Source organism: Acanthopagrus latus, chromosome 13 (genome assembly GCF_904848185.1).
Source record: "Acanthopagrus latus isolate v.2019 chromosome 13, fAcaLat1.1, whole genome shotgun sequence".
NCBI lineage: Eukaryota > Metazoa > Chordata > Actinopteri > Spariformes > Sparidae > Acanthopagrus > Acanthopagrus latus.
This window is the reverse complement of record NC_051051.1, coordinates 7,313,132-7,329,914: the sequence shown is the minus strand read 5'-3', so window position 1 is coordinate 7,329,914 and position 16,783 is coordinate 7,313,132. Positions and strand designations below refer to the sequence as shown.

Here is a 16,783-nt window from a genome sequence, read left to right as displayed (position 1 = left end):
TGCTGTCAAATGTAATCTCCTGTATTGTCACATCTCACAGAGCTGATTCTGCTCTAACAACCCCAACAGTGTCCACTTATCACCTACAAGTTCATGAGGTCATAATGTGCTTTAATTGTGAAAGCACAGCCTCCCCCCCTAGTTTCCGGTCTCCCTCCGGGTCTCTCGGGCTGACTTGACGCAGCCTCTGCTAGACTGGCACTTCCAAGCCGGTGCCAGTCAAATGCCAGGGGGAGGCGGAGGACTGATGAGGTGCACGGAGGAACACGGTGTTCAGCCGAGGAGCACTTTGCTTCTGATCATGTGGACGATCACACAGTTCATGTCGCGTAATTCATCATCACTGGTCGGTGGGAGTTTTCACCCCCACTGGCTGCACGCAGGCTGGAGGAAAAACAACTGCAGAACATGCTCATGTCTGTGAGGTCAGGGCTTATGTATGCAGCTGCAGGAAAAAAAAAAAAAAAAAAAACCCGCATAGACTCAGCGTGCATATGATAAAATAACTCCCTATAGAGACTGCAGAGATTTAGGCAATTAGTGTAATGTTATAGTGAGGAGAATTCCTGGCTGAGGTCGTGATAACATGCTTAATCCAATTAAATGTGTGATAGTATAGCATGCTCAACAGCGGACCATACCCTTTCACATTTTAAATTATTTCCCCTGTTGCCTTTATAATGGGCGTCAGAGCACCAAACATAATTAAAGGACCAAAGGTGGCACACAGCATGTTTTTGTTTTTTTTTTTATGATCATATTTATTGTGACACACACATGCAGACAGAATATTATCTGGATAATGCCACATACCATAGTGTTCATATGGTAATGATGGACTAATTCACACCCCAGTAATTCATACAATAGGAGTTTAGAGGCAGAGTCTCTCACACTGAAGATGATGCAGTCTGTGGTGAAATCCCAGGGGTGTGATTGTGCCACAAAAGTGCCAACACACACACACATACAAAAAAAAAAGAGAAAAGTTTGGCATAGCAACCTGTCAAACTGATTAAATTGTCCTTACAGCAACCCCTGTTAGTGGCAGAAATAAGAATTGCTTCAGAGCTGACATTGTCCCTCAGGGCGCTGATATCATGATATGACAACGCAGACACGATCGGCTTCTGTCCTGATGTGAGCGATAACGTTTTAATCATTTCACCAAGTCACATTCAAAAATAGGACCTTGTTGTGTTTGGTAGCACCAGGAGACGTTTGGGAACGTAAAGATCCCATAACACAAATATACTCTGTGTCTGAAGGAAAATCTGGATTTCTTTGAGAAGTACCTTCTTTTTTTTAATCAAAATGCAAGCAGATTGCTGTTTCAGGTTACTGTAAGGTGCAGCTTCAGCTCCATGGAGGTTGTGTTTCAGCAGGAAATCCACTCAGTAAACATCATGAATCAGATGTTCAGGATGGAACTGTGACACTTCAGAGCGTTTGTTTATGATGTGCAGCATGTTGCACAGACGTTGCATTATGTAAAGCCATCCTTACATTTTTCATTGGATTGTTCCACTGCAGAAGTCACACCAGCCTAAGTTAAGTAAAAACCAAATCCAAAAGCTTGTTAGCTTTGCCGTGACTCAGATTTATGGTGAAATGGCGAGGTAAGACTTCCTGTGAGGCGCCGGCTCTTCTTTTAAAGGATACGTTCACCCAAACATGAAGATCCAGTCATCTTCTCACCCGTGTGCAAATAGGACGTTGTAGTCCACAAAACATTTCTGGAGTTTTTTGCAGCAAAACAGTGTTGCAGCATTCTCCTCAACAGTTGAAGTAGATGGGGACTTGTTTAAGAACATTAAAAAAGATGAAGTTTTAAGTCCTAAGATCTCAAACTGATGTGAAAAGTTGTATTTTCTCCCCTTTCAGGCTTACAGCCTCAGCAAGCAGCTCGTCTAAACTAGGTCTAAGGCCCGAGGCTCTGGTGTAAATAACTTCATGTCCAAAATCAATTTGGGATCTCTGGGCTTCTGGGGACTTGGATTACGCTGGACAAGCTGCATGGAGCCATTTTATGTTTTTCTTTTTGTACATTTTGAAAACAAGTCCCCATCTGTTGTTTAGCAGAATTCTGAAATGCTGTTTTGCTGTGAAGCTCCAGAATTGATCTGAGCACTACGAAACTCTACGTGACTTTCCCATCTGCATCGGGGTGAGCAGTTTTTGACTGAACTCATCCTTTAACCTAGCTTATGCTTGAATCCTTTCTAGTGCCCTGCCTGTTTACAGCACTGCCTAAAGCCTTAAATGCTTTACCTGTTGATTACAGTGTGATTTACTGACCTTTAGTGAGCTTGTGATTTATTGTTCCACGTCCTCTGAATCATAATTCAGCGAGCTGTCAGAGCACCACCAACACATACTGTACATGCTCAAGAGCCGGCAATAAGACAAACACACAGAGACACAATCCTCACTAAAACCATAATTTATTTACAGATTTACTCATGTTGAGATCACTTTTCACGGTGAACAGTACAGTCCATTTAGTTTTGATGGCATCTATCTATTTGGCAAATTGATTAAAAATCTAGAATAATTAGTTCCTACCTTTGTAACAGAATAACTCATTTTTGTTCCTTAGATGACCCATCAAAGAAACATTCAGACGGCTTCCCCTCATTCCTCACTTTGATGAAGAGGAGTCCTGCATTTTTTTCCTCTTCACCAGGGGCTCGAATCACCCTTTTTTTTTTCTTTTTTTTTTTGAGCTGGGGCTAAACACTCAGTGGTGTGAAAGACTCCACCAAAAGCCCTGGCAACCTGATAATCAAGTCATCAGGTGTCCGTTCGGTTTGTCAATACGTGGAGCTACTGTGATAAGTCGGCGTGTGCTAGAAGTGGTCAGCAGCGAGAATCCGAAATTCAAAAAAATGTCCACAGACTGAAAGTGCTGTCAGAGGGAAATCACACCCTGACACTGCCCGCCTATTGTTGCTTCAGTATCAGTGCTGCGGCAGACAATTAGCGAGGCGACGGAGAGTGAGCGAACAATGCGGCTGCTTGCTTTTTTGTGTGCACTGTGATTAAACCCTTGTGTTTTGTTGATATCTCCTTTTGTGTCAGGGATTTAGGGAACCCAAGCAAGAAAGAAAAAACTCCCTAACCCTGCACAGGACACAAAGATAAACTAACTTTGTACAAATATACATTATATACACACCCTCAGGCTGAAGAGAAATGACTCCAAACACTTTATCCTCCCCTTTTTTTTCTTTTGAATGCCTGCTCCCTGCCATAGGTTGTGTTCAATTCAACATTTGAATGATTCTCGGAGGATGTTCGGACACAGCTGCTGTTTGGGGTCCTGGAGAGAAACCAAAAAATGAAGATAATGGCTGAAGAACCCTGACACAGCCAGACATTTTCCTTCTAAAAAGATGGCGACACACACATGAAAAGGCTCAATCTGCTGGAGCACATTATCAGAGATGATCATTTTCCAGTCGATTGTATCAGACATTCTGCAGATATGCAGCAATCAGGTCTTCCTATTGCTGTCCTATTAAAAACACATTCAGCCATGCATGCAGCCTGTTTCAGTAATGGGCTGTGGTGGAAATGTACCGGAGGTGAAGCCGCGCGGCTGTTAGCGATAGCAATAGTTTGGGTCTCGTTTGTATGTTAGGTACGTCTTCTTATGTTTCGGTAGAAAATGTCAGCATGATGTTTAAAAGCAATACACACATCGTTAAAAACAATACATACCGTATGTAGTATCTCTACCACGATTAGGGAGAGAAACATACTGTGGATGCACATAAATCTTTCAAAAACTATACTGTGTTTTGTGCTGATTTGTTGCTACATGTTAGAATTTTTTTTTTGTTTCAGTCTTGTTGGGTTTTTTTTTATCATCGTCTTCAGAACAAGTCAATTAACTAAACTTTAAAGCACATTCTTGTCTTGAGATCCGTTTAATTGAGTCGATAAATCAGTCAAGTCAACACTTCTATGATAGCAATGGGTAAAGCGTTAATAAAAGTAGATAGTGCATTTTTTTAAAATTTCACATTAATAATTAAATCTAACATTTAATGAATAAAACTGATGTTTTGTTTGACATACTTTGACTGTTTCTTTTGTACAACATGGCTGCATTCGTCCAGTTTGACCTGAGCTCTCAACCACACACTGACCTGCCTGCTGCACTCCGGCTTTAATTACAATGGAGATGTCTCTGACATTGTAAAAAAAAAAAAAAAATGTGGAGTGGAGCAGTGTGGGGAGAGCTCATGAAAAAATCCCTCTATTATCTCTACGAAGCACAAAGATCAGTACAAATACATACAGTACATGGAACAGACATCAATCACAATCGTTTTCTTGTTAGGTGATTACTGGCCTCTAAACCAACACCTGTATTCAGGCTCAGTATTGTCATTGTGTTGTGTGATTACTTTGATTTTCAGTATAAAACAACTGTTGAACAAGTATGATTTGGACAGAAGCCTCTTTCCAGTCCTTATTTTTTGCACCTTGGCGCCAGGTTTTATATTGTGATGCCGATGTGCTAAAACTATGAACTGAGAGAATCTCTGAGATTATATTGGTATCAAAAAAAAAAAAAAAAGATTTCAAAATTTGGAAAAAAGTGTGAATTCTCATGTCACTGCTGCTGAATTTCTTGTTGAGCGTCGCGTAAATCTGTGGTAGATTGTCGCTGAATGTTGGGATGTTCAACATTGCCATTCGCATTGGTCTCGCTTTGTTTTCATACATGGTGGAAAAATCTCACATTTCATTCTGGAACACCAGTAAAAAATGAATAAATAAATAAATAAATAAATAACAAAAAACATGAGGCTAGCCCATCTTCTTCTGTCGATCCAGGAATTTCTGTCTTCTGTCAGGAGGTACCTCCTCTAATGAAATGCCGTGATTGCTTCCCCTGTAATAAGAAATGCAGCTTTTTATATACTGTGACTCGGACACAGAGCACAACACCTAACATTAAGGGTCCAGTGGGTCGAGTGGGTAGGATTTAGCAACACCTAATGGTGCAATTGCAGACAAACACTCCTAGTCCCTAAAACTGCAAAAAATACAGAAACACGAGAGGTCGTCTCTGGAGGCAGAGTAAGTTTCGTCCTTTCAGAGCCATGGAAGAGGACTCTCGCTCTCTGTAGGTACAAAGGCTCATTCAAAGGTAACTAAAACACAGGGATTCTTACTTTCAAGGATTCAATCAGCCAAATCACATTCACGCACATGTGGAGGAGATAACAGAGAAATGGAGAAAACAGTCACTTACCCTTGAAGGTCTGGAGGTACAGGCAGCGGCTTGGTGAAGTCATCCCTCCCTACCAACCAGTATGTGTTCTCAATGCCTTTTCCCTAAAAGAATTATCATTAGCATTCATTAGCAAGTGTTACGATGCTGTGCCACAGCAGGTGCAGGTACATTGCTTTTATTTTGGTGCATTGTAATAGTCATATCATGTGTTATTTACCTTTAACTCGGTCAGGCCTCTGACTTGAATCTTGTATCCCAGCTTCAAGCTGTTCAGGACATCGACTGTGCTTTGGTTGACATGGATCCTGTAAGCTGTGGAAGCAAATAAAAGAAGCAATGTGTGTGCATGTGTGCGCTGACATCGCTTTGATATCAAGTATACTTGAAAAAATGTGTTCTGGCTGTGGGACTTTTCCAATGTTTAAAGTGATCCTAACTGAGAAATTTGTAAGTCAGGCTGTCGTTCTGTATGAAGCCACTGGGTGGTAGTAGACCACTCATGATTGCTTTATCCCTCATGATCAGTACAGTCATGCAGAAAATTAATAATTGTCACTTTAAAAAGTTTGAAGTTTTGCAGCTTTCATTAAATATGAATATATTGATTTATTACAGTATGATCTTATGGGAGCTGCACAAGTATCCCACAGTTTGTTTCTCTTCATTCCTTCAATAATGGCTATTTTAGTATGAAAAAATTATTCATCAATAATTCAGACATCAAATGTATTATTTAAACTTGAAATAGGAAGAATAATCAAGTTAAGAAAGCCACACTCCCACAGTGTAAGATGTCAGGGGAAAACGATACTGTAACCAGTGTTTGATTGATTCTGTGAAAAGTGAAAGTTACTGAAATCAATGATTGAACCTCAATGATGCGTTTAGTCTCTAAATGTGTTGGGAACCCATTTTTCTTTGTGCCCTCTGCAGTGTGCTTAGATTGAAAGGGTTTAAAGTAATTTGCTAGTATATAGTATGTCCGCTGATATTCTGTGATCCAGTTCCAATTGCGTTAACCCTAGTCTGACACCAGTTTCTATCACTAAAGGATAAGTTCAGCAAAATAATTGAAAATTCAGCCTGCATCTGCTCATGCAAAGTCAGGCGAAGTTTCACAGAACATTTCTGGAGTTTCACAGCAAAACGGAGTTGCAGCATTTCTCCTTAACAGCTGAAGTAGATGGGGACTTGTTTTAAAGGTAAAAACAAACGAACAAATGAACATGAACAAAACATTACAATAACTCTATACAGTAACCAAAGCACCCAGAGGCCCTGAGATCCAGGCATGAGCTCGGCTGCCTGTCAAGGGAGTAAATAATGTCTCTGTGAATCAATTCTGGATCTCTCGGCTTCTGGAGACTTGGATTACACCAGGAAAATTGGTACAGAGCCGTTTCATGTTTATTTTCAGTTGTTTCTTATGTTATCCAGCAGGATTGAACAGGACTTTATATCCGCTGACAGAAGTGGAGTCATCGCTGCCATCTGACTGTAGCGGATTAGGCTTTTGTGTCAGTGACGCACATCAAATGTGAGAGTTTTATTTTCCAAACGTAAGTAGGAGGAGTTCATAGAATACCTGATTGCAGAGGGGAAATGCAGAGGGGACCTGAGGCAAACTTAGTTATTGACGACATTTACACTGAAAGTTCCAATTGGCCTCTAATTCTGCTGATAGTCTTAAAGGATTAGCGAGGACTGCTTGCTCAAAGCCCTGTTTAGCCTCAAGCAGTGTGCACACCAACTGCACCGGTGTTCTCACTTAGTCAAAATGTGAAAAAAAGAACAGGTAAAGCAAATACGTGAAGAATAATATTTGAGATACTCACGCAACCCCGTGGACTCCATTCGAGATGCTGTGTTGACAGTGTCTCCAAACAGACAGTACCGAGGCATCGTAAGACCCACGACTCCTGCTACCACTGGGCCTGCAAACAGAGCGTGAAACATCTGAGCAGGACAGCATCTATTCGGCAAGCAATGTGTGACATTATATACACCATTTCGTGCACTTCTCTGCCCACATGAGAGTGCACTACCACTTCTGTGTGCATAAAGAAAGTCATAGAATTAGAAATCCAGCGTATGCAGTGTTTTAATTGGATGACAGCGCTCTAAGTGGATAGTGTTTCACTGTTCCAGGAATAAGTTCCAGACGAGGATAAAGGAGGTAAAAATACCTCCTTGTCTTAAAGGCTTGGGTTCCTGGATTCTTATTCCTCTGCATTGACTTTTTTTCCATTATATCACACATACAAGTGGCTCTTAAAGCAACATTATGCAAGAATTGGTAGATTTGCCCCCCCCCAAAAGAGTGGTATTCACTTTTTACACGACTGTAGGCTCAGACTCTGCAGAATGACCTCAAAAGAGCTAGCAGTGAAGAAGGCCGGCTAACTACTGCTTCGCCTCATGTTGCCTGTGTCTCCACCACAAATCTGCACTTGACTACAAAGGCCGTTGGTCAATGGATCATATTTTACATAGAAAATGTTTTCATGATTTCCCAGATGTTATCTGGCTGCTCGGCCGGGGATTTGAGGGACTTCCTGATGGACAGATAGATTTACTTGATGCCCAGGTGACGGCTAATGATGCAGTTCACAGTCCTGTAAGCTGACTCCCCCTGTCGAATCACTCCCCGCCTGCTTTCTCCACTGGGTCCCCCCGTCCTTCCAGCGTTAAAAAGCTGCTGTGCTGGGGGTGTAAACACTAACACTCCTGCAGTGAACCAAGCCCCCAATCCAAGCAGTAGGACCACTAGCTGCACAGCTAACTAAGCTAACTAGCTAAAGGTTGCCACAGTTAGCAGTTACTTTAACAAAAAGGAAGGCTTTTGGTCCATCATGTAATTCACACAGTTAAGGATACTGAGAATACTGAGCTTGTCCTTCTCAGCTGCATACCCATCGTAGTTATATAGTACATGAACAGCTGCTCATTGGCAATAGTTGCATAATGTTGCTTTAAAGCAAAGAAATGTACATCTGCAGCATGCTGGCGTAGATCACGATGAGTAGAGCGCAGTTTATCACAGCACAGAGAGGATGAACATATTGCTCACCTGAGTGCAGACCAATACGGATTCTGACTTTGAGATCAGGCATGTGCCTCATCTTGAAGGTCCCGATGCAATGGAGGATGTCCAGAGACATGTTGGCCATCTCAGCTGCATGACGGTTGCCGTTCCTACTGGGAACTCCCGAAGCTACCATGTAGGCATCTCCGATAGTTTCCACCTAAATACAGAAAAAACAGGGGTTCAGTATACACAAGGTGGGTTTTTTTTTCTCTCAGCAGTCCTGTACTGGCCACCACACACAAAAAGGAGAATTTAATAAATGTTGGGTGTATTGCATCGATTAAAGAACTTTTTATAGAATTAACAACCTAAATTTTAAAAAGTGGCTGTTGTTATATTCAGTCAACTGAAAAATGATTCAAAGACATTCAACCAAAAACAGCAATCACCTTGTAGACGTCATGCAGTCCAATGATAGCATCAAAGAGTGTGTAGAGGTCATTGAGTAAGTCGACAACCTCGATGGGTTCGCTGAGAGCTGAGATGGTGGTGAAGCCCACGATGTCACTGAAGTACAGCGTGACCTCGCTGAAATGCTCGGGTTTGACGGGCTTTCCTGTCTTCAGTGCCTGAGCCACAGACCTGAAGGAGGAAGATGATGAGTGGAGGACGGTCAACAGACATTCAATCTAATTCTGACTTCTATTATTATTGATTGCAAAAAGACAAAATCTCTTAAAATGCAATGACTCTCTACTCTCAATATGCAGAGAGTGGTGTAATACAGGAAAGCATTTTAAATTAGATCTGATATAATAATTATTAAATTAAATCTGATTCAACTGAATTCACAGTTAATGTAAACACAATGGTCTTTTAGATGCAGACAATTCTGATCTGAGACAGAAACAGTTTTAATGATCAGTCGCTCATTCGGACACATATTGCTGTAAATGTATATTTTATTTAGGACATAAATTGGTTACCTGTTCATTATAAAAATTCAATGTGAGAAATATTATAGGATAATATCTTAAAACAGGACACAGTTTATTGATTTATAGTGATTTATATGGAGCATTTGAGGTTAAACATCACTTCAAGTATATTTCGTTATTTTTTCTCATGCGTAAAGTAGAATATAACCAGTATGAGCCAGAAAATATCCTGACAGTTTCTTTATGCAGTATATCAACGACTATATTAAGACAAAAACATATAGAAAAGTTGATTTAATAAGAATCTTAAAATTATTTCTTCTCTGCTGCATTTACCACAGCTGGTCTGATCTCCACAGTTCATGAGAATTATTGTAAACTTTCTGCAGAAGACCTCACTTCCACCCCTTATATGTAAAGGAGCAGCCTCCATGATGCATATATATGCTGTCTCTGAACTTTGACCTCTCTGTGGTGTCATGTATTTATTCTGTTGTAAAGGTGCTGATGCCTGATGAACCAGAGCCTGACACAACAGTTTTATCATCTCTGTTATTTGACAGTTTACATTGCCAGACACTCACTTGGGCAACATCTGAGCCAACAGCTTGTCTGTCTTCTGTCTCTCCACCTCCAGCTCCTCGGTCCTCTCTCTAATCAGATCCTCCAAGTTGGATGAGTACTGCTCCAACATGCGCAGCATAGAGTCGATGATGTTGGTCTTCTTTCCCTTGGTGATGTTCTTGAACTGTCACACAGAAGCACAGAACAGGGACGTCATCTCACCATACTGTATAAGTATGATTGGGATCAAAGTGTGTTTTCAGTGTTTTTACCTGTTTGAAAATCTCCTCAAAGGTCGGCCTCTTCTCCGGCTCTTCGCTCCAGCACTGTTTCATGACTTGTATCACGTCTACCGGGGCCTCGTCCACTGACATAACAGGCCGACACAATGGAGGACAATCTTTGACCTTGCTGACGATCTCTGTCAACACACACAAACAATCAGGACCATACAAACAGGAACACACAGATGTTTTTGTCATTTGGAATAGAAAAGTTTTCGGGTGGGGAGCATGAAGTCCAGGGTATCACATCAATTAGCAACACAGATAATTCTAAAAGTGTTTAGAAAATGGACACAGCTCTGGCACCTTCTACTTCTCTGTATTTTCCCTATCATGTCACCATCTTTGGGGTTATTGAAGCCACATCACTCACCCTTGGGAGGCATATCCAGCATGCAGAAAGGTGAAGAGCGGCAGATGACCTCCTGAGAGACGATGGAAAAGCTGTAGACATCACCAGCGTAAGTGCCCCTCCTCCTCTGACCGGGATTCCGCAGCAGCTCAGGAGCCGTCCAAAGCAGATCTTTATTGACAAAAAGGTGCACAGTAGACATTAGTCACACGGTGGCCATTTTCCTCTGACTCCATGCTCAGGTTGGGAAGCTCTAATGTCTGTCAAACTGCTGTTCCAAGTTGTAAGTTGCATGAAAATAGAGAATCTGACAAATTGCTATCATTTCACTGTGACTGAACAGCAACTGAAATGAGATTTGATAGTGAAAATCTGGATGGACTTCGGCCCTATTTCAAAGTAAAACCACATATTCTATTACCTATTAGCTTCTGGCGATTCTGGTTGTAATCAAATGGCAATTTTAGAAAGTGGTTGAATGCTAATGTTAGCTAATGGGCCCTCCAGATTTAAACTATCCATTGTCTTTTCAGTTGCTGACCCTAACCCTAATCCTATAAGTGATACTGATTTGTCAGACACAAACACTGCAGTACGACATTTGAGCTTTCCACCCTGAACATCAAAAATGTCACAGAAAAAAAGGCTAAATTCTGTTTGTGGATGTGCATGAACTCACCTTCAGGCTTTTCCTCCTCTGTGTCAATGCTCTGGGCAATCAAGATTTCGTTGTACCCATAATCCGTCACCTTCAACACAAAGCGCCCGTCTACCACACAGTTACGGGATTTGAGCCGGCCATGGATGATGTCGCGGTTGTGCAGATACTTAATTCCCTGATGACAGATTGTGGAAAACGTGTAAGTGAGGAAAAGCATGACAAGATGGGAAATAAAACAACAGTAGGTCATTTTGTCTTTACCCGAATCAGATCCATTAACAGGGAAGACTTGAACATCCAGTCAAGACGCACTTCCTCGCTGTTCAGCAGATCCTCCAAGCTGCCCCTGCTGCAGTGTTCGGTCACAATGCCAAAGATCCCAGAGTCGAAGAAAAGCCCCAGGAACAGATTGATGTTCTCGTGCCTCATGTCTCTGAGCTGATGGGGAGACGAACAAATCACAGAGGCTGTATCAGGTTTGTGTCATGGATGTGACCACATGCTGCAAAAGTCAAATCACTCAGCTCGCACAGCTTGATATGTTTTTAAACATCTCCTTAGCTTCAAATTCAGATGGCAGTAAATCAATTTGTGATCACAGAAAAAAACCTGTCAGTACACTGTGTCAATTGTTGTTTTTTCACTTACCTTGACAAAGAGGTTCTCCGTGTTGCTGTTAACACCTGATACAACTCCAGTGGGGCATTTCTTCAACCAAACCCAGTCACCCTGAGATGTTCGCAACACAACACAGTCTTTGTGAGACCAACAGCATCCAAAGGCTCAAGCGCCAAAGTGGTAAAACAGGAGTTGATGGAATGTGTCAAGATATAAACTCGCCCCACCTCAAACACGGCAACATTCGAACTGTCTGGTGTGGAGGCCAAGTAGCTGCGTCCAGACACTGAATGGTGAGGCGTCTTCATATCCAGCTGGCTTCTCAAGATACTTTCATCAGTGAGCTTCTGCTCACACAAACAGTTCAAAAGAGGAAAGGTCAGCTTCAATCAGATGATCTTTTACAGGTGAACAAAGTTCAGTAAACAGGTAAAGAATACTGTCAGTGTTCTAGGAGACACAAACCCGTTTGCTGATCTGAGTGTTGATGAAGATCAGGTCATCCAGGGTCAAAACTACTTTCGATGATCCATCACCACCACCTCCAAAACTGAACCCAATTCTGGTGCCTCTCCTGGACCAACGACAAGAAAACAATCACAATATTTTCAAATAGAGAAATTCAGAAAGATTGAACTGGATGAAATATCATTCTTTGATATTCTGCTGTACATACTTGAGACTACCAAAGTTCACCCCAAATCCAATCAGTGAGATGACCAAAAGGGAAAAAAATAAAATAGTCACCGAATCCATGCCTTTAAGAAGAGAAGAAACAACAGAGATTTAAATTGATTTGCATGAACAAAATCCAGCAATGAACACAGCAAGAGCTCATACCAATATCTGGTGCACTCACCTCCAGCACAGGCAAAGTATGGGCTGAACCAACAACCCGAGTCTGTGTAGGGCGTGCTGCCTGCGAAATGTATCGATTGAATGTATTTCAAGCTTCCAGTCGTGCCATCTGTATACATAGCCTGCAGAGTATGAGTGGAATAAAGGGTGCTGCCAATGCCGCTGTAGTCGAGCACTACATAGGGAGCTTGCATGCCTTCACCGTTCCTGCCAGCCTTCAACGGCTGATTGAAGCCTTCAAAATCAAAGCCGCCCTTGCTGTCAGCCAGGATCTGACCAGTTACCCAACGGCCTCCATTGGCACGGGCCTGCTCAGCTGCCATAGCTATGTAGTATATCATGTTGTAGATGGTGCCAAAGAATGGAGAAACCTGACAGAAAAGATAGTGATGTGATGTTTGTATTAGTTCGCTTTAGATCTTTTTCTATATCACTTAATCATCACAGTATTCAGTAGAGTCTCACCTGCTCTGGTGGGGTGCTGCTGCGGATTTCATAGCTGTCTTGAGCATCTCTAAAGGCTTCATGGAAATTGCGTTCTCCAGAATCCATAGTGATGGTGAGGACCCCGTCAAAGGCTTTCCGCAGCTTGGTGTCATTGCCTAAGGAATAGTAATGTGCATCCTTGTAGGGTAGTGCGTAAAGCAGGGTGTCATAGGGGATGAACACGTAACCACGGTCAATCATACGCATGTGCAAGGCTGTTGTCAGAAGTTGGTACTGCGACTGACCACCAATCAGGACAGAAGGCATGCACATAATGATCACTGTTGGAGAGAAGAACGATATGAAGCTCATTCATTTGTTTGATCCATGTGGAATAAAACTTTCGAGTCTTTCAATCATCTTTAAATCTTCAACTCACCTCTAACCCGGTCTGCTTCCCGCACCCTTGTCAGGGCTCTCCGAGGCCCCTCCTTGTCATCCCCCATAGTGACCACAGGGTTGACAGGTAGGCCAAGGTCCCTCAAGGATGAGGCCAGCTCCTGTCCTGTGGCTTCCCACAGGTCTGTCTCCTCTGAGATTATGGCCACATGGGCCCAATGAAAGAACCGCAACACAGCGAAGAGAACATGGGATGAAAGTGGCAGCGGCCGCAGAAATGTCGGATACATCCCTCCTCTGTTCATGTTGGGTTTGAGGCAACCCCAGGAAAGAATCCCAACATCCCACTCCTTTGTGTACAGAGCAGCTGATGAGCAGTAGCCGGGGTTTGCGGGGCCCAGGAAAGCAGCACCATAACCATCCAGCTCAGCAAAGCGAGCAAGGGCACGGGAGGACTTGCAATCCTCATTGATCAGCGTGTAGTCATACCAGTAGCCTTTGTTGAGGTAGGGGTCCTTGTTGATGCGGCTGGTGGCAAGGCGGGCTGCCAAGTCAGGGAGGGCTTTGGAGTATAACAGGTCACATGTCCACGGTCCTACCAGGGCCACCTTGAACGTGGTTGCCCAAGCTTGACAGGGCAGAATTAAGAATAGGACTAATGGCAAGAGAAACCAGTTCCACCGGCAGCTCTGAAAGCATTGGGATGATGGCAACTGTGGTTTAGATGACAAAGATCCTGGTGACAATGATGATGAAGCTGCTATTGATTTAGACAGACTACATCCACTGGAACTGTTCGTAGCCGCTGTCCGCATATGTCTTTTTCTCCTCACTTTAATTGAGTCGTGCTGCCATCGTGGATGGTAGGACAGGTTGTGCAGAAAGCGTGGGTCTCTGTGACTTGCCATCTCCTCACACAGCTATTCTGATGATATAGACACCGGAGTGCAGAGTTTATGGTGATTGGTGTGACAGTGAGTGTGTCTTTGTGGATGGGACTGTCTCCCTTGGCACTCAGCAGGCCTCTAGTCCAAAACTGGACAGCTGACGAGACGACCCCAAGCCATCACTACCTCCAGAAAATAAGAAATAAAGGGGGAGAGAATGAGAAAATGAGTAGTGTGACATCTCAGCGTGATCTGTTTCTGTGAAGTCTCAGGGCTTCAACTGTCTCCAGGACACAGACATGATCCCTGACCTCAAATGGCTACTTGCTGATCTGTTTTGTTTAACAGAATGTGATGTTGAATCTTATCAACCTCCATCTGCCACCTGGGATGCCACCCAGAATGCCCAGTGCTCTGGGAATTAATGGCATGTGTGGGGCAAGCTGATTAGCTCTGCGGGAGCCACAGAGTTTATAAAATCAAGTGCAAGGTGACGTGCAGCTAAATCTGGCCTCGGTGTCTCTATTTGGTCTCATTTCCCCTCTAAAGTCTGTCTCTTGAGATCTTCTCAGTCGACCAGTTCTCAGTTTCTGAATGATTCTTCTTCTTCAAGTCAAGTCACCACTGAGATTCTTGAAAACAGCATCTAAATTATTGTTACCTGCTGGAAACATCTCAAAATTAAATCAGAGCATAATTAAGATTACACTGGTGTGTATCAGTGTGCAAAGACTAACCGAATTTAGAGACTCTGTTGCTGAAATAATGTAATGTAAACACGACTGCTGGACCGGACTACTAGAACATAAAAAGCTACTTACCACAGGAATACTTCCCACAAAAAATAATCATGTAACCATGGGAACTGACATGATTTTATGCTTGAAAACCTACTTTTAAATCCTGTTCGTAACTAACAAAAAAAAATCCTTCATTGCTTCAGACTGTGTTCAGAGACATGCCTTTTCAAAATGGCTGCCCATGTTAAGAGTACTGACATGACAGCTTGGCAAAAGACCTGACCAACCTGCCTGTGGCGAGGGGGATTTCTTATTGTAGCTGATTCTAACATTCAGATTATTGAAAGCTCACGTTCTTCAGCCAATACAATGTTGGTTTATAAACACAACTTCAAAAGGTAACCCTGATTTGTTTTCAGTTGTCTAAGCCTGTCACTGACTGAGGGCATGGCCTGCACATTGTACCCCCCTTTATTTGTGTAGGTGGACCTCATGATTTATGATGACTCATCTAACATTCTTTGTTTGTTTTTCCACTGAAAAACACTGTAGTGTCCAGTGATGCAATAAAAAAATGTGTTTCCAAACAAAATATAAGGTTGCTTATCGGGATTATATTGCGAATCACAGTTATCACAGTATATACCATAAATACATATGGGGACCATTCTGGCGGTCTATGTGTGATAATGTTCCTAAATGGACTCAATCATTGTGGCATTTACATCCTGCAACTTCTCTTTCCTTGTGTGCCGACTCACACTTATACCTATGTACAGTATGTACATCTGCATAAGCTGATACTGGCCTGGATGATTTAACGGTGTAGCTCTCGTAAACCACTTGGGGGTCAGATATGACATATTAACTCCACTAAACACGACCTGGCCTGACGTCTTTCCTCTTCACCAAGCTGAGATCCAGCAAGACAGTGACGACTGACAAGCCTCCTAAGGTGGCTAATACTCACCTTGGCTTATTAGTTGCTAATAGGTTAAGAGGAGCACTAATGAATATTCTAGTCTTGCGCTAACTACTGCTCTGAAAATAATAAATGGGTCAAATTATGATAATCCCTCAAAGCCCCCTTTACCTTAATAGTACAGAGCAATTTTCTAAAGGTCTATAAGAACTGTATGAAGGGATAAGGCACAAAGGGACATCCCAACAGTTTCTGGAGTGGATAGGTCGGCTGCAATAGATTTAAACAAGCTTAAAATCACACAGATTGATGGATGAATTACATTGACACTGACATTAACAAAACTATACATCTACAACCCACAACACTAAAAAAGTCACAGTGAATATATATTTGAAAAGAAGCAATTCAGACCTGAAGTAGCTTTTCTACATGGGAGCCATGTCAGCGCTGGAGCCTGTTGTCGAATAGCACCATTCAAGTATACAGAAGTATACAGCAGGAGCAGTTATCTTTGTTCCTCCATCGGGAAAAAATGTCATAGGTAATCCAAATGGCATAACAAGTTTAAAAAAGAATGAAAATAGAATGAAATTATCTCCCCTTGCATCCAAGTTCCTCAAAAACAAAACTGAGTAAAACGAAAGATCTCCTCATCTCAGTGGTTTGGTCTACAGTTCTTGCAGTCCCTGTTTTGGACTGGGACCTACCCCAAACCACAGGGCATGGGACGATGCATGAGAAGCCTGAACCAGAGTTCGGATTGGTAAAAAATAGCTTGGCAGAGAGCTGGTGAGAGGTAACAGGTAAAAAAAAAAAGGGAGGAGTGGGAAGGGCTGGTAAGCTTTGACTTCT

At 42.4% G+C, this 16,783-nt stretch overlaps 1 protein-coding gene across 1 annotated transcript; it reads right to left on the bottom strand.

Moving 5' to 3' along the window:
- Positions 1–2,427: 2,427 nt before the first annotated feature.
- On the bottom strand, positions 2,428–15,199 carry gucy2d (guanylate cyclase 2D, retinal). Its single transcript, XM_037119579.1, has 19 exons — positions 15,088–15,199; positions 13,420–14,448; positions 13,020–13,321; positions 12,556–12,925; positions 12,373–12,454; positions 12,162–12,270; positions 11,924–12,043; positions 11,727–11,807; positions 11,340–11,516; positions 11,097–11,253; positions 10,439–10,588; positions 10,054–10,202; positions 9,802–9,965; positions 8,729–8,921; positions 8,322–8,496; positions 7,087–7,185; positions 5,469–5,563; positions 5,270–5,352; positions 2,428–4,906 (listed from the first exon to the last, which is right to left on the bottom strand). The coding sequence occupies exons 2-19, from the start codon at positions 14,285–14,287 to the stop codon at positions 4,822–4,824; spliced, it is 3,459 nt and encodes a 1,152-aa protein (XP_036975474.1). The 5' UTR covers positions 14,288–14,448; positions 15,088–15,199; the 3' UTR covers positions 2,428–4,821.
- Positions 15,200–16,783: the final 1,584 nt, after the last annotated feature.